This window comes from Mesocricetus auratus, unplaced genomic scaffold (genome assembly GCF_017639785.1).
Source record: "Mesocricetus auratus isolate SY011 unplaced genomic scaffold, BCM_Maur_2.0 Super-Scaffold_4256, whole genome shotgun sequence".
Lineage (NCBI taxonomy): Eukaryota > Metazoa > Chordata > Mammalia > Rodentia > Cricetidae > Mesocricetus > Mesocricetus auratus.
Window position 1 is genome coordinate 14,964,729 of NW_024429182.1, and position 18,482 is coordinate 14,983,210.

General features: G+C 44.8%; 1 protein-coding gene across 1 annotated transcript in view; it reads left to right on the top strand.

The window, feature by feature from the left end:
* The first annotated feature begins 78 nt into the window (after nucleotides 1–78).
* Arl3 (ADP ribosylation factor like GTPase 3) overlaps nucleotides 79–18,482 on the top strand; it is a 46,881-nt gene continuing 28,477 nt past the window's right edge. Inside the window, exons 1-2 of the mRNA XM_040743416.1 lie at nucleotides 79–232; nucleotides 13,984–14,127. Coding sequence (XP_040599350.1) covers nucleotides 230–232; nucleotides 13,984–14,127 — 147 coding nt within the window. The 5' untranslated portion in view covers nucleotides 79–229. The remainder of the gene's footprint in view (nucleotides 233–13,983; nucleotides 14,128–18,482) is intronic.

Here is an 18,482-nt window from a genome sequence, read left to right on the forward strand (position 1 = left end):
CGCCCTGGCGTTCCGCCACTCCCAAGACCGCCTGCGCAGAGGGCGAGTGCTGTGGCGCGCTTGCGCACTTTGGGTAAAGAGGAGCAGAACCCCGCCCCATCCCGCTGCTCTGCTCCTCCGCTGTGCGTGCGAGGGACGTCAGGGGCGGCGCCGCAGCAGTTACCCCTGGTAACGGGGGAGGCAGAAGGAGGAGGAGGCAGAGGAGGAGGAGGAGGGACTCGGCTTGAGGATGGTGAGTGTGGGGGCCCCGATCCCTCTGGAACTGGCCAGTCACCCCTCACCCTACTCCACCCCTGCCTCCTGTCCCCAGGCCCAAGGCAGGTCGCTGCGCTTGGGGGACGTAGGATGGCGCTCGCCTTGCTCTCTAGGGTTCTAGATCGGTTTGGGGGGCAAAAGGGGAGCCCCAAAGGTGGGCCCTGGAGGGAGGCCTAGGCCTGGGAGGAAGGAGGGATTTGCGATGGGCCCGAGACTTGGGGAAGGGACTTGCAAAGTGCTTGGCTGGCGGGGAAGGAGCCTGGACTCCATCATTCTGGGCACTGGGAAGGGATGAAGGCGATTCCGGGGAGCTGAGGAGATCAGGCCAGACACACAGGCTTAGATCTTCCTGTAGAGTCGACATCTCGGCGCCTCGGGACTGTAAGGGTCCGTCTGAAACCCGGACAGAAGTGGGAGAGGCGCGGTGCTGCAGTCTTTGAGATCACCCTGGCGGCACCAAGGGAGATGTAACCTAGCTTTCCTAGATGCTCGCGTCTCCGAGTGAGGTGTGCAGGGACTTAAGTCCCAGGACAAAAAGAGATACCGCTGGGAATGAATGCCTGATTTCACGTCTCTGTGGTGGGTGTGCTCCTGCTGAAAGTTCTGCAAGGTCTAATGGTTGTTGATGAGCGATTTTTCTTTCCATATTATTCCATGTTGATAGAAGCAAATTAGCCTCCCGTGTCTTAACATTTCCTTCAAACTTGTTGCAGTGTCCTTTTGTATGTGGCCGCACAAAAGGTCTACTTTCCAGGAAGGCCCCTCAAACTCAAAAGAATGAGAAATTGTAAAAGAGTGGCATCAGTTTGAAGCAAGCCTTTTCTCCGTTAGCCATAATTAAGGCTTTCCCAAATTGTAAGATTTAACCGGAGACACTCAGTTCCTTGTTAATTTTTGAATTATTATGTATTTAATGTGTATGGATGTTTAGCCTGCATAAATGTTTTTTGCACCACGTGTGTACCTGGAAGAGGGCTTTGGTCGCCTGGAATGGGAGTTACAGATGGCTGTGAGCCAGCCTGTGGATGCTGGGAAGTGAACACCGTTCCTCTGGAAGAGGGTCAGTATTGCTGAGCGTCTATCCAGCCCTCCTTGTTGATTTGTATACGGTAGATAGTGAGTAAAAATAAAATTAAGGGGCAATGAATGCTTTTAGAGTTAGTCAAAGAATTGATTTTAAGGCATTTAGAGCGGGTTGGTTGGCTTACTGACTGCTACGAACCAGTTACTGTTGCTCCCCCACCCCTCATTATTTTTGTGAAAACATTGAACTACTTCTGTTGACTTAAGAAGAACAAGCTAGGATATAGCTCAAGTGGTAGAGGTTTGGAGCTCTGCATAAAATGTAAGGTGATAGTGCCTGCCTATCATCCCAGCACCCCAGAGATAAAAGCAGGAGGATCAAAGTTCCAGGGCTATTAGTAGTGATTTCCAGGCCAGCCAGGGGTACAAGAGACTGAGCCACAAAAGAAGAAGAAAATAGGTGTCCAGGAAGAAAACTACACATCTACTTTTGGTCAGGTTTTGTGTGTGTGTATCTGTGTGTGTGTGTGTGTGTGTGTGTGTGTGTGTGTGTGTGTGTGTTCTGTTTTGTTTTTAGAGACAGGGTTTCTTTGTGTAGCCTTGGCTGTCCTAGAACTAGCTCTGTAGACCAGGCTGGCCTCAAACTCATGGTCAAATTACTAAACAAGCAAATTTTGGCCAAAAAACTAAATAAATTTACATTGTCAAATTGTTAAGTAGAATTATTTCATCTAAGGTTGTCAATCACATTTGACACTTGTTACAGTTACAGTTATTTCTAACCTCAGGCTAAACAGATTTTAACAAGTGTTTTCTTTTTTATTATTTATACATGAGCTGTCCATTTAAAGGCTAAGCTTATCTTAACAAATGAGTACAGATATAAATATTTACACATAAAATAAATGGATTTGAGAAAGTGGCCATGACTGCTCACACCTATATCCTCAGCGCTTGGGAGGTAGGAGGAGGAGGGTCAGGAATTCAGGGCCAGCCTGGGCTACACGAGACTCTGTCTCATAGTAAATAGATAATTTTTAAATTAATGACAATAATTAGAACTGCCATTTAAAAGGCATGCCAGGCTGGGTGTGGTGGCTCATGATTATAATCCCAGGACTCTAGATGCTAAATTAAGAGGATCATCATGAGTTAAGAGGCCATCCTGGGCTACAGTTAGTTCCAGGTCAGCCTCAGCTACAGGGAAGCCCTGTTCCAAATGCCATCCCCTTAAAAGAAAGAGCCACATGCCAAACCAAGAGAAAACAAGATTTGTTATAAATGAGAAACATGAGAGTTGTCTAACTTTCGTCAGTTTATCAATTGAGTGGACTGTTTAATTTCATGGTTGCCTAATTTATAATTATAGGTCATAATAAGTAAACCACTGCTCATGTTTCTAGGTGGAAATTGGCACTCTAAGTAAATATATAATAAATTGACCTTGTGCATATATTGTTGGATACCACTAAAATATTCAATGCTCGAGATTAAATCTAAAAAATTGGCATGTGTTAGTGTTTTGCCTGAGAGCGTGTATGTGCACTCTGGACATACCTGGTTCTCGAGGAGGTCAGAAGAGGGTGATGGATCCCCTGGAGCTACAGTCAGCTGTGAGCCACCGTGGGGGCGTTGAAAACTGAACCCCAGCCCTCTACAAGAACACATGCTTTTTAATTACCTGCTTTATTTTCTATGTGTGAATATTTTGCCCACATGTGTGTATATGTACCACATGACTTAGTGATGCCTTCAGAAGTCAGAAGAAGACTCCGGATCCTCTGGAACTGGAGTTATATAGATGGTTGTGAGCTGCCTTGTGGGTACTGGGAATGTACCCAGGTCCTCCTGAACCTTTAGCCCCCAAAACAGATTTTTTAAAAGTAAAAAATAAGAAACTAGGATTGTGGGATGTGGTGGTCCACACCTTTAGTCCCAGCACTTAGAGACTTAAGAGACAGAAGCAGGTGGCTATCTGAAACAGAGGCCAACCTGGTCTACATGGTGAGTTTCAGGATAGCCAGGGCTGTATTGTAAGACCCCTCCATCTCAGAAAAAAAAGAAGAAGAAGAAGAAGGGGGGGGAGGGAAGGAAGGAGGGGGGTTGAAAGACAGAGGAGAAGAAAGAAACTAGGACAAATTAGTCGAGATTATCTGATTTTACAAATCTTTTTTTTTCTTTCTTCAAAAGTGTAAGTTATTCTTAGAACTGGAAGTAGAACATTGAGTTAAATGGTCAGTGTTATGATTAAGTGTGTCACATATAGTATCCCATGAGTCCTGGTTAACTATGCATTTGAAAAGTGAGCTCTGCCAGGCACGGTGGCGCGCCCCTTTAACCCCAGCACTCAGGAGGCAGGCAGATCTCTGCCAGATTGAAGTCAGCCTGGTCTACTTAACAGGTTGCAGGACAGCCAGGGCTACATAGTGAAACCCTGTTTTCAAAAAAGAAAAAGAAAAAAGAAAGAATAGAAAAAAAAGCTGTGTGTGTGTTTTAAATTTTAGCTGTGACTCATTTTTTTCTCTTTCTAAATTTGAGTGACTGAAACAAAAAGCATTCTGAGCTTCCCTGAACATTTAGGGTCAGCTGGTCAGCTGTTTTACCCTGGCCTTGGAATCACATTCTCTCTCTCTCTCTCTCTCTCTCTCTCTCTCTCTCTCTCTCTCTCTCTCTCTCTCTCAGATTTATTATGTATATTTGTGTGCCTGTGTGTTATTTATATATATTTATACAAATATAAAAATGTGTGTGTTTATTTTGTATATATATGAATGTTTTGCCTGCCAGAAGAAGACATTTGATTCCCTAGAACTGAGTTATGAATGGTTCTTAGTCACCATCTGTCTGCTGGGAATGGAACCCAGGTCCTCTACAAGAAAGAGCAGCAGGGGCTGGAGAGAAGACTCAGAGGTTAAGAGCACTAGCTGCTCTTTCAGAGGTCCTGAGTTCAATTCTTGGCAACCACATGGTGGCTCACAACCATCTATAATAAGATCTGTTGCCCTCTTCTGGCCTGCAGGCATACATGCAGGCAGAACATTCTGGGGGATTCTAGGCTAGTGCTCTTCCATTCTTGTTGAGATACAAGATGATGGTAATTTGACACATACTAATCACTGTTATTTACCATGAATTCAATCCCGCAATTATTTATGGTCTACTTCATACTTACATGTAATTATCATACATGTATGACTTTTGATGAGTGTTAATCATATTTACATTTTTTTGGTGGGCCAGAAAATAGTTAAGTGAAAAAATATAGTTTTCAAAAAATGAGCAGGAAAGATGGTTCAGCAGTTAAATAGCACACCTGCATACATGCAGGCAAAACATTCATACACATAAAATTCAAAAATAATAGCTGGTCAGTGGTGGCGCATACCTTTAATCCCAGCACTCAGGGCAGATGCAGAGGCAGGTTGATCTCTGAGTTCAGCCTAGTCTACAAAGTGAGTTCTAGGATACCCAGAGTTACAGGGAGAAACCCTATCTGGAAAAGCCAATAATCATCATCATCATCATCATCATCATCATCATGAAAAGGAAATAGAAAAATAAGAGAAAATGAGCTAGAGAGATGGCTCAGTAGTTACAGAGCTCAACGTTCTCTCAGAGGACACAGGTTCAGTTCTCAGTACCCAGCAATCCAATAACACCACACAGACACACAACAGCCACACAGCAGCACACAGACACACAACAGCACACAGTCACACAGCACACAGGCACACAACAGCTATACCACACAGCCACCTCTAACTCTAGTCCCAGGGTATCTGACACTCTCTTCTGACCTCTGCAGCTTCATGCGAGTCTATAACTCAGGCTTACAAACACACACATAAAATAAATGTTTTTCTTTTTTTTCTTTTTTTTGGTTTTTCGAGACAGGGTTTCTCTGTATTGTTTTGGAGGCTGTCCTGGAACTAGCTCTTGTAGACCAGGCTGGCCTCGAACTCACAGAGATCCGCCTGCCTCTGCCTCCCAAGTGCTGGGATTAAAGGCGTGCGCCACCAACGCCCAGCCAAATGTTTTTCTTTAAAGAAGGAAAATACACAGTCACCCATAGTGGCTTCACTCCTGAGATGTCAGCTCTCTGAAGCTCGATAAGGCCAACCTGGACAAGTGAGTCCTCCTAAAATGAAAAGGGTTTTTAAGGGGCAGGAGAGATGGCTCAGAGGTTAAGAGCACTAACTGGTCTTCCAGAGGTCCTGAGTTCAATTCCCAGCACCCACATGGTGGCTCACAACAATCTATAATGAGATATGGTGCCCTCTTCTGGCCTGCAGGCATACTTGCAGACAGAATGCTGGTTGTATAATTAATAAAAAAAAATGTTTAAAAAAGAAATTTTTAAAAGGACTGGGTACATAGTTCAATGGCAGGGTTCTCACCTAGGATGTTCAAGGTTCAATCCCTAGTTTTTTATTTTTACTTTTTGTTTTCTTCATTGAGACAGGGTTTCTCTGTGTAGCCCTGACTGTCCTTGAACTTGCTTTGTAACCAAGCTGGCCTCTAACAGAGATCTGCCTGCCTCTGCCTCCTGAGTGCTAGGATCATTAAAGGTGAACAACACCAAACCAAGCTAATCCTTAGTATATTCTCTCCCTCTCTCTCTCTCTCTCTCTCTCTCTCTCTCTCTCTCTCTCTCTCTCTCTCTCTCTCTCTCTCTCTCTCTCTCTCTCACTCTCTCTCCCTCACTCTCTCTCCCTCCCTCCCTCTCTCTCTCTCTCTCTCTCTCTCTCTCTCTCTCTCTCTCTCTCTCTCTCTCTCTCTCCCTCTCTCTCTCTCACTCTCTCTCCCTCACTCTCTCTCCCTCCCTCCCTCTCTCTCTCTCTCTCCCTCATACTCTCTCTCTCCCCTCCCCCTCCCCCTCCTCTCCCTCTCCCTGTCCCACACACACACATGGCATCCCCTCCCACACACAGCCTCAAAAGGAAAGAAAAGAACATACAGGACTGTCTGTGTTTATCTCCAGCTCTATACATTTATTTAAAACAATGTTAACGGTTGTTTTGAGTGGCTTCTGTGTGTCCTGCCTTCCAGCATGACCTCTTGGTGTTTCTCGTCAGATTTGATCGTTGCGCTCATTGTCCACATGAAATCCAGGGCAGGTTTCTCACACAGGGCGGCTGAGTGCATGCAGCCCACAGGCCTCAGCTAGGAGAAAGAAAACAAAGTCTGGGTGCTGAGGAAGTGACTCCGTGAGTGAAGGGGCTGGCCACCACGCCTCAGACCCGTGTAGGGTCCCTAGGACCCCAGGAGAGGAGGACACTGACGCACACTCTGCTGACTTACACTGACGCACACTCTGCTGACTTACACTGACGCACACTCTGCTGACTTACACTGACGCACACTCTGCTGACTTACACTGACGCACACTCTGCTGACTTACACTGACGCACACTCTGCTGACTTACACTGACGCACACTCTGCTGACTTACACTGACGCACACTCTGCTGACTTACACTGATGCACACTCTGCTGACTTACACTGACGCACACTCTGCTGACTTACACTGACGCACACTCTGCTGACTTACACTGACGCACACTCTGCTGACTTACACTGACGCACACTAGCCTCTGCTGACTTACACTGACGCACACTCTGCTGACTTACACTGACGCACACTCTGCTGACTTACACTGACGCACACTCTGCTGACTTACACTGACGCACACTCTGCTGACTTACACTGACGCACACTCTGCTGACTTACACTGACGCACACTCTGCTGACTTACACTGACGCACACTCTGCTGACTTACACTGACGCACACTAGCCTCTGCTGACTTACACTGATGCACACTCTGCTGACTTACACTGACGCACACTCTGCTGACTTACACTGATGCACACTAGCCTCTGCTGACTTACACTGACGCACACTCTGCTGACTTACACTGACGCACACTCTGCTGACTTACACTGATGCACACTAGCCTCTGCTGACTTACACTGACGCACACTCTGCTGACTTACACTGACGCACACTCTACTGACTTACACTGACGCACACTCTGCTGACTTACACTGACGCACACTCTGCTGACTTACACTGACGAACACTCTGCTGACTTACACTGACGAACACTCTGCTGACTTACACTGACGCACACTCTGCTGACTTACACTGACGCACACTCTGCTGACTTACACTGACGCACACTAGCCTCTGCTGACTTACACTGACGCACACTCTGCTGACTTACACTGACGCACACTCTGCTGACTTACACTGACGCACACTCTGCTGACTTACACTGACGCACACTCTGCTGACTTACACTGACGCACACTCTGCTGACTTACACTGACGCACACTCTGCTGACTTACACTGACGCACACTCTGCTGACTTACACTGACGCACACTCTGCTGACTTACACTGACGCACACTCTGCTGACTTACACTGACGCACACTCTGCTGACTTACACTGACGCACACTCTTCTGACTTACACTGACGCACACTCTGCTGACTTACACTGACGCACACTCTGCTGACTTACACTGACGCACACTAGCCTCTGCTGACTTACACAGGCACTTTGCCCTGAGCACACACCCATACACACTCACAAAACAAGTAAACACATACAACTTTTAAAAGTAATTGCAAAGCAGACAGAGTTCAAGGTTCCCTTTTCACGTCAGTAGGACCCTGTGGAGAAGTGAACTGAGATTGAAATCTGTCCCATTCAAGCTAGTTAATAAGGACTTGTGCTCAACAGCTTAGCTGTTCCGGTACTTAAACTTTAGCCGCTCCTCTCGGCTGTACAGATTTTCCGTACTTCAGCACATTCCTCTGACCGCCCCCTCCACTTTGGTCTCTTTGAGTGACCTAGTTTGTGTCTTTTGGGGTCAGAGCACCGTGCCTCTGCCATGAGTTAAGTTTAAACAGACTTTGAGGCAGATAAATTTCCGAGGTCCACGCCAGGTGTGGTGGTACACACAGCAGGCCAGCCTGGTCTACAGCATGAGTTCCAGGACACCCGGGGTTACATGAGAGATCTGCCTCAAAAAAGAACTCTGCAGGGCTGGAGAGATGGCTCAGAGGTTAAGAGCACTGACTGCCCTTCCAGAGGTCCTGAGTTCAATTCCCAGAAACCACATGGTGGCTCACAACCATCTGTAATGAGATCTGGCGCCCTCTTCTGGTGTGCAAACATAATGGAAGCAAGATGTTGTGTTCACAATAAATAAATAAATAAATCTTTAAAAAAAAAAAAAGAACTCTGCAAACAAATACACTCTGTGTTCCCTACCACAGGGTTAGGGTGACCTGCTTGTAGGAAAGTTTGTTTAAATATCTTGTGACTGAGTCAGAGTGCTTATGCGCCTCCAGAGTAGAGATAAGTTGTGCGTGCCAGAGCTGCCAGCATGTGCGCACAGTTGACCGGGGTTCTTGATTCTCATAACTGAAGGCAGTGTCGGGATTATAAATCCTGTGTAGAGGTTCTGTCTCTTTTTCTCACTCTTCTGCTTGCAAAATATTATAGGTGTTAATGACAGTTGAGTGAATGGTTATTTGGGTCAAAATTACCCAGTAAAACTTAATTTCATTGTCTTTATACAGTACAACTCATCTGTATCATAAATTAACTTCTAATGAATGCATCCTTCCGTTTGATGCTCACAGCATGGCGTGGAGACACACGTGCAGGGCGGAGTTACTCTGCTCTCTTTCATCTAGCCTCTTAAATCCGCTTACCCTGTACCTTTCGGGCAGAACCCTGCCAGCTATAAATATCTTCTCCCTACTTAGCAGACCCTGGTAATCCTGTGAACCCTGGGTTCAGCTTGAGGTGCCATTTATTGTTTTATTGGAAGGAAGAAAATGTTAGCTGAACTTTTTCTTTTTGTGTCATTTCACTTATGGGTGAGGCATCTGATATTACTGCCTTATAAGGAAGATTGTTCATTAGAAACTAAAAGTATATGGGGCCGAGAAATGGCTCAGTGGTTAAGAGTAGTGACTGCTCTTTCAGAGGACCTGGGTTCAATTCCCAGCACCCACACGGCAGCTCACAACTGTCTGTAACTCCAGTTCCAGGGGACCTGACATCCATGACAAAACACCAATGCATATAAAATAAAAATAAATTAACTAAAAAAAAAAGTGTGTAGTCTGTCCTGTTAGGTTGAGAAAAAGTGCCCATAGTTAGAAAGACTTCTTTCTTCCCTGTGTCATACTCCTTTAATGAATAGAAAGTAAGAGGGGCAGGGACGGGTGTGGTGGTGGTGCACACTTTTAATCCCAGCAGCACCCAGGAGTGGGGGCAGGATTCCTGTTGAGTCCAGCCAGGGCTACATAGTAAACCCACTCTCAAAGCAAAACAAAATAAATAAATGCTGGACTAGGGTTGAAGCCTGCAGTAGCATGCCCACCTGACACGTACAAAGCCCGGGTTCAGCCCGTCTCCTGAGGAGGGAGTCCTGTCTCTTCAGTGGGATGCTGCAACAAAGAATCTGTGTTCTTCCTTAATTGCTCAGTTTCTGACGTTCTGAGTAGGTAAGAAAAACTTGATCTCCAGGCAGTGGTATATGTATCTAGTGATTTCTTTCCTTGTTGAATATTTAGTTTTTGCTTGTTTAATTGTGTGGGTGTGTGGGTGCCTCCATGTGGTTTTGTGCATGGATGCAGGTGCCCTCAGATCCTGCTGGGACTGGAGTTGCAAGCAGCTTGAAGCCAACCCACATTGGTGCAAAACTCGAACCTGGGTCCCCGCAAGAGCAGTGTATTCTCTCAGCTCTGCCCACCTCTCTGGTCCTATTCAGTGATTTCTTAGTTGAGGAGACACTTGATGAAAACTGAAAATGCTAATTTTAAACTGTGTAAATAATAAATAATATTTATTCTTCCTTGACAGTTTCTACTCTAGGTAGAGTTTTACCTGTGGCATTTAGTATGATAATTTGATTTTTGGGTATATTTTAGTAGCTAATGAGACTCTTCCTGTATCCAGTCAGGGACTCAGGATGAGTAAGTCAATGTTTTCCCCCTTTCTTGGTCCTTTTATATGCCTGGCCTTCGGGGTCTGAGAAGGTGCATTGTAAATGAATGGTTTCAGTATAACTAATAAAAAATGGAGAGACAACTTTGTTGAGATGTTGATTATGAATACTTTGTGTCTAGTTTTTTCTGGAACAGCTAGTCTATACTCTGTAACCCTCCTGTTCAGGTTCCTATAAAAGTTTTTTTTTTTTTTTTTTTCGAGACAGGGTTTCTCTGTGGCTTTGGAGGCTGGCCTTGAACTCGCTCTGTAGACCAGGCTGGCCTCGAACTCACAGAGATCCGCCTGCCTCTGCCTCCCGAGTGCTGGTATTAAAGGTGCGCGCCACCAATGCCCGGCTAGGTTCCTATAAAAGTTAAATGAAGGTCAAGTGTTTCCAGCCAATAGTAACCCAGGAGACTTCTCATAAATACAGCTTGAAGAAGGAATGGAATCGAAGTCTCCAAGGCTAAATGAGATGAAAATAGAAGCAAAACTATGCCCTTCCTTAAATAACAACAAAAAGTACTGTTTGTCTTTTGTTAGTTTCAATTTTATTCGGATTGTGTCCTGTACCTTTGGTATAACATTTGTCTGTCTTAGACTAAATTTTCCATCTTACTGCTGAAAAAACCCGAGGCCTAGAGCAGCCAATGTGGTCCTCAGTGGGCCACAAAGGAGACGGAGCTATCTGCCTGCTTATTTCCATGTCATTGTCCTAATACCTAACTGCTGAGAGTTATTTCACAGAAATATTATTTGATCTTCATCAACAAGATGTCTTGAATCTTTGCCCAGTGAAGTATGAATAGCAAACACAACCTTTTTATGTAATTCTAAATTCTAAGACTCAGCTTGAAGGAACCTCTACTTTGGCTGGGATTAGATTATATGCCCTTAAAACTGTACCATGTTAGCTGGGCGGTGGTGGTGCATGCCTTTAATCCCAGCACTCAGGGGGCAGAAGCAGGTGGGTCTCTGTGAGTTAGAGACCAACCTGGTCTACAAGAGTGAGTTCCAGGACAGCCTCCAAGGCCACAAAGAAACCCTGTCTCAGAAAAAAAAAAAAAAAGCCATGTTTTGATTCTTTGTTTGCTTTTTGAGACAGGATCTCACTATGTAGCCCTGACTGTCCTGGAACTCACTATGAAGACCATGCTGGCCTTGAACTCACCACAATCTGTTGCAGGATTCCTGCCTGGGTCCCATCACAGCTTCAGAGCCCCCAAATAACACACAGAGACTCTACTAGTTACAATGCTGTTGGCCAATGTCTACGACTTCTCATTGGCTAGTTCTGTCTTAAGTATTAACCCATAACTATATATATATATATATGGTCTTTTTTTTGATGTACTTATTTATTACATATATACCAGATTGAATTGTAGATGGTTGTTAGCCACCATGTGGTTGCTGGGAATTGAACTCAAGACCTCTGGAAGAACAGTCAATGCTCTTAACCTCTGAGCCATCTCTCCAGCCCCCTATATATATGGTCTTATCTTACCGAGAACGCCAGACTCATGTGTCCTCTCCTCCTGGGATCACATGGAGAGGCCGCATGAGTCTTGGTTATAGTTTTCCTTAGTGATGATAAAAGATAAGCTACATATAAGACTTTAGACTCACAAATATAGGATAGATGATAGAATACTTCCTTTAAATCCTGCTAAACCTTAATGGACTAAATATTTTAACTATAGTTCTTACTTGATCACTGTCTTGTTAAATATAATTTGAATGTGTTAATGTTGAAACCTTTCTTTTTAGACAGATGATGGGGATGTCATTCTGTAAATATATATGTATATGTATAATATATATATATTAGTAGTAGTTATGACAGGCGGGAATCACACAGCAGCAATCTGCTTGCCTCTGTCTCGTGAATGCTGGAATTATTAAAGATGAGCACCAACATGCCTGGCCCTTGATTCTTTCTGGCCTGTGTCTTGTTGCTCTGGGATCTTCAGCTGCAGGACAGGACAGATAAATAGCACATAAAAGTTTTCTCACCTTTTTGGTAAGAAAACAGGCTTAGGGGCTGAGGAAATACGTCAGTGGCACGGCCACAGCCTTGGGTTCAGTGCTGACGGGTGGCTCAGGGTTTAAGGGCACTCTTGGATCACACACATAAATGACCTGGAAACTCCAGGAGATCTGACTCCTGCTGGCCTCCACAGGTACCTACATTCATGTCCGTATACTCACGCACAGATACACTTGGATGCATATAATTAAAAATATGTGATTCACACCTTTAGCCCCCACATCTGGGAAGCAGAGGCCAGCAGATCTCTGAGTTTGAGGCCAGATTGGTCTACAAAGAGAGTTCTAAGACAGCTAGAAGAACCTATCTTAAACAGCAAAATAAATAATAAAAAATAATAATACTTAAACACTGATTAAATCATGATCACGAATGCCTTTTATAATTAATTCCCTAATGCTTACATCTGATTTTTCATCTGAAAAACAGGGATAACCTATATTACTATCCTGTAAAGATGAAGTCATGAACATAAATTGAAACAAATAGAGCCTAAGTGTAGAGGGCAGCTACCATTTCATGCAGCCTAATTATGTCTTTGCACAATGCCTTAGAAAACACTCTGGAGCCGGGCGGCGGTGGCGTACACCTTTAATCCCAGCACTCCAGAGGCAGAGGCAGATCTATGAATTCAAGACCAGCCTGGTCTACAAGAGCTAGTTCCAGGACAGCTTCCAAAGCCACAGAAAAACCCTGTCTTAATGCTCCCCCCAAAAAAAAAACACTCTGGAGGCTGAGGCAGACAGATCTCTGTGTGTTCGAGACCAGCCTGCTTTACGGAGGTAGTTCCAGGATGGCCAGGGCTACACAGAGAAACCCTGCCTGGAAAACTTGAAAAAACGAGTCTTGTTTTAAGTGACTAACTCTTGTGACCTTAGCATCGTCATAGGAGCTGGGCTTTGGTCTGCATCACTTGGCCCCTTCTCTCTCATCGCCTCCCGGTTCACCATCTTTAATTTCTATTAGTAGCCAGGGTTCTCTCAGACCTACAGTGGAGCTCTGTGAGCTCCAACCTCAGCCGTGTCCTCTGTAGGTGAGCCTTTCTGCTGGGAACAGGCTTGGTGTGCCCACCTTAGTAGTCACTCTGCTTGCTGTCCTGACGTCACTCTCCCTAGCACACAGAATCTTTGCCCTTCTTACACAGAGTCACTTTGGGAGGATGTTGCTTGCCATACCATTCCCAAGAGTCCAGCAGGTTTTAGGAATGCATACAATGTTTGCGTGAGGCCTGTTAGCACAATCACCACCTTAGAGTCCTGTACTAACTTGGGTGGGTAATTCTCGTAACTGCATGGCAAGAGGCTTCGCTCTGGTGATGGGGAAATGTGAGCAGTGACTTAGTCTAAAATGGTAAGCATTCTGGTCTAAGTAAGTGTCCATCAGGGCTTGAGGAAATGGGTGGATGGCACTTCGCACTTGCAGAAGATCTGGGATGACTATAAGCCTTGCTGCTTACCAGATTGCTGCATTTTCCTACACTTGGGCTAGAACCTGGAAGGAAGGAGTAAGCGGGACAAATGGCATGAGAGTGGGAAGTAATAGGCTCTCCATGACCGAGAGCCTTGTTCAGGAAGTCGTTCTGATGTCTGCTGACAGCAGCGTCACCGCCCCCAGTAACCCCTCTCTTTCATGATTGTCCAAGGGCTTGCTCTCTATTTTGCGCAAACTGAAAAGTGCACCAGACCAGGAGGTGCGAATCCTTCTCCTGGGCTTGGACAATGCTGGCAAGACGACTCTGCTGAAGCAGCTTGCATCTGAAGACATCAGCCACATCACACCTACACAGGTGAGCACTCCCTTGGCTCCAGGGGCGGTGTCAGCCAAGGAAGATGGAAATAGCTGGCCCAGTTTCGTGTCTGTTGCTGTGATCAAATGCCCTGACTAAAAGCAACTTGGGAGAGAGAGAGCTTATTTTAGCGCACATTTCCGGGTTGTAGAACATCATCGCAAGGAGGTCAAGGCAGGAACGTGAGGCAGGGAGTCACACATCCACAATGGAGAGCAGAGAGAGAGAGCAGATGCTGCCAAGTGCCTACCTGTACTAAGCCCCTCCCTATAGAACACGTCAGTTAATGTAATTATAACAGACCCTCCTGGATGTGCCCATAGGCCAGCCTGATCAAGACAGTCCCTCAGTGATACTCTTCCTGGGTGTCTTTAGAATATGTCAAGCTGACTGTTAAACCATTACTATGTGTGGGAGGTAGAAATTTATACACTGCTAAGGTTTGCTTTTGAGGAAATTCTATATTGTCTAAGAATAATCAGATTTCACATACATAGACAAGAAAGCCCATGCATGTGAAGTAGTTAGAGTAATCCAACTCAGGCTGGAGAGATGGCTCAGCTGTTAAAAACCAGGCTCACAACCAGAAACAGAATAGTCCAACTCGCAGAGGTAGGAAGGACAGCAGTGGTCATGGAGCAGGGATGGGATAACAGGAAGCTTTGCCCAATGTGTAGAGACAAGTTTTGTGAGAGGAAAACCATTCTGGGGGTAGATGCAAATGGTGTAAATGTACTGAATGCTACCAAACTTTACATTTTAAAATGGTTAATCAAAAAAAGAAGAAGAAAGAGAAGAAATTAAAGGTATATGCCTTTAATCCCAACCCTCAGGAGGAAGAAACAGTGAGTTCTAGGACAGCCCCAGTTCTAGGAGATTAAAAAGCTATTAATATGCCATGTATATCCTACCACAATTTTAAATATACATACACATTTTTTCCAATCATTTTCTGTAGGCCTAAATGATCACTACTTAGACACCCCCACACCAGAGCGTGGTACATGACGTAAATTATGAAGTGTGATATGATGGTAAACACCTGTAATTCCAGCACTAGGAAGACAGAGGTGGAGTGTCAGGAACTTAACAGTCCTTGGCCACATAGTAAATTCTAGGTCGGCATGGACTTCAGAGAATGTCTCAAAAAAAAAAAAAAGAAAAAGAAAAAAAGTAAAGATTTAGCCAGGCACAGTGGCAGACACTTGTAGCTCTGGAGGAGGAAGATCGCTGTAAATTTGTGCCATTCTGGTCTATATAATGAGCTCCAGAGCACTGAGAGCCTGGTTCAAAGAAGCCAAAAAATAGGGCTGGAGAGATGGTTCAGTGTTAGAGCACTTAGGATCTTACTAAGGACCTGGATTCAGTTCCCAGTATCCACATGGCGGCTCACAGCTGCCAGTAACTCCAGTTGCAGGGCATTCGACGCCACCTTCTGGTCTCTGCTGGCACCTACATGTATGTGGTGCACATAAACTCCTGAAGGCACGCAAGTACACGTAAATACATTTCTTTTTTTTTTCTTTTCTTTTTTTTTTTTTTTGGTTTTTCGAGACAGGGTTTCTCTGTGTAGTTTTGGAGGCTGTCCTGGCACTCGCTCTGTAGACCAGGCTGGCCTCGAACTCACAGAGATCCGCCTGCCTCTGCCTCCCGAGTGCTGGGATTAAAGGCGTGCGCCACCAACGCCCGGCACGTAAATACATTCTAAACAAAGGCCCTAGTCAGTTATAGAATTCTTGCCTTGAATGCTTGTGGCCAGCACCAAAATAAAAAAGATTTTATCTTTAGTTATGAAGCAGACACAAGCAAAGTATACAAGAAAACAAAAAGAGGCTGGAGAGATGGGTCATGGCTCAGGCTGCTGTTCCAGAGGTCCCAGCACCCACATGGAAGCTCACAGCCATCTGAAACTCCAGACCCAGGGATTCACTGCCCTCTTCTGGCCTCTTTGGATGCTGCATGCATGGAGTGCAAAGAGATACATGCATTCAAAACGCCCATACACATAAAAATAAAACCTCAGACTAAAGAGATGACTCAGAGGTTAAGAGTACAGGCTGCTCTTCCAGGGGACCTGGGTTCAATTCCCAGCAACAACATGGTGTCTCACAAGCTTCTATAGTGAGATCTGATGCCTTCTTCCAGCATGTAGGCCTACGTGCAGACAAAGCACTCATACTTAAAATAAAAAAAATTTTAAAGAATTCTTAAAAAATCTCAAAAACGAGAAACCCTGTCTCGAAAAACCAAAAAAAAATCTCAAAAACAATTTTTTAAAGGAAGAAAAGTATCCTGAATGAAACACACCAATTTTTTTATTAAAGATTTATTTATTGATTACATATACAGTGTTCTGCCTACATGCCAGAAGAGGGCACCAGATTGAACTGTAGATGGTTGTGAGCCACCATGTGGTTGCTGGGAATTGAACTCAGGACCTCTGGAAGAGCAGTCAGTGCTCTTAACCACTGAGCCATCTCTCCAGCCCTATTCTTTTTTTTTAATGTGGAAAGTTTATTGGGGGGAGGGAGGGGAGGGAGATTTGCTTATTCATTAAGACAAGGCCTCACTATATAGCTCAGCCTGCCCCTGAACTCAAGTATAGCCAAAGCTAGTCTCCAACTGAAGTTCCTTCTATCTTAGCTTCCTTAGTCCCCTGATTATAGGCCTGCAGCATGATGCCCATCTGTATATCAGTTTTTCAAATTAAAAACAAAACCAAAAATGGTTTGTTGGTTTTATTTTTATTTATTTAATTTTTTAAAAAAATTATTTATCATGTATATAGTGTTCTGTCTGCATGTATGCCTACTCACCAGAAGAGGGCACCAGATCTCACTATAGATGGTAGTCAGCTGCCAGGTGGTTGCTAGGAATTGAACTCAGGACCTCTGGAAGAGCAGCCAGTAGCCAGTGCTCTTAACCTCTGAGCCTCTTTCCAGCACCTTCCTTTACTTTTTAAGACAGGGTTTCATTGTGTATCCTTGACTGTCCTGGAACTTGCTCTGTAAATCAGGCTGGCCTCCAACTCTGACCCTCCTGCCTCTGCCTCCCAAGTGCTGGGATTAAAGGCATGCTCCACCAACGCCCGGCTCAGCCTGTTAATCTTAAACAGTATGAGCATTGGAGGTTTCAGCAAACCGGTCTTGGCATTTTCTGTCCATGGCTGTGGTAAGCCCCTGGTGTCAGGGTTGCAGACTGTGCACTTCCCAGCCTGTGAGTCTTAGTGATTCCCAACTCTGCAGAAAAGTCATTTCAACTGCTACCAAATGAGCAATTTTACAGCTTCTGAACAAATTTAATGTATAGCCCAAGGAGGAGCAAATTACAGCACTCTAGCCTACAAGGCTGAAAACACACATTAGTGTGTCGGGATCTCTTCCAGGAAGAGAAGGGCTAGGGGCTGAGGACTAGCAATAGACCGAGTTTGCCGGAGACTGCAGTGGAGGCTGGGACTACGCAGACAGAGTGAGCCTCTCTGGAACTCAGCGCTCTGGAACTCGGCACCCCGCAACGCCCTTCAGCCTCCGTTTGATGTACTGTAGATGGCTGATTTTACTCTCTGAAAGCATACCCTTACTCTATTTTTGTTAAATATTTGAAAAGACACTAGGTGTTTGTTACTATAGTCAGTTTAGAAAGGAAACATAAGAAAAGTTGAGAAACTAGAGAACATAGCAGCCGGTGAAATGCTTCAGTGAATAAGGGTACTTACTGCCAAACCTGGCAACTTGTGTTCAGTCCCTGGGACCTGCGTGCTGAAAGAGAGAACTTGTCCTCCAGGTTTACTCACACTCACTCACACACATGCACACACTCACTCACACACACTGTCTCGAAAAACCAAAAAAAAAAAAATATATATATATATATATAGTATAGATTTTTTTTCCTTTTTGGTTTTTTTGTTTTGTTTTGTTTTTTGCTTTATTTTGTGTTTTGGTTTTTCAAAACAGGGTTTCTCTTGTAAACCAGGCTGGCCTCCTGAACTCACAGAGATTTACCTGCCTCTGCCTCTGGAGTGCTGAGATTAATGGTGTGCGCCACCACTGCCTGGCAAATATATCATCTTTTTTACTCAAAATGAATTATGAACATCTTTCTTTGTTTTTATTTAAATAAGATCAAATGCATCCCAGTATAGCCTCAAACTTGCTATGTGGCTGGAGATGACCCTGAACTGACCCTCCTGTCTTTGTCTTGTGTATGTAGGGATTACAAGTGTACCCCACCACACCTGCCTGTGTGCAATACTGGGGGTCAAACCAGGGCCCCCTGCATATTAAGCAAGTGATCTACCAGCTAAACAGCATCCCAGAGCTTGAGCGCCCTTCTGAGTTGGTGTGCACACACAT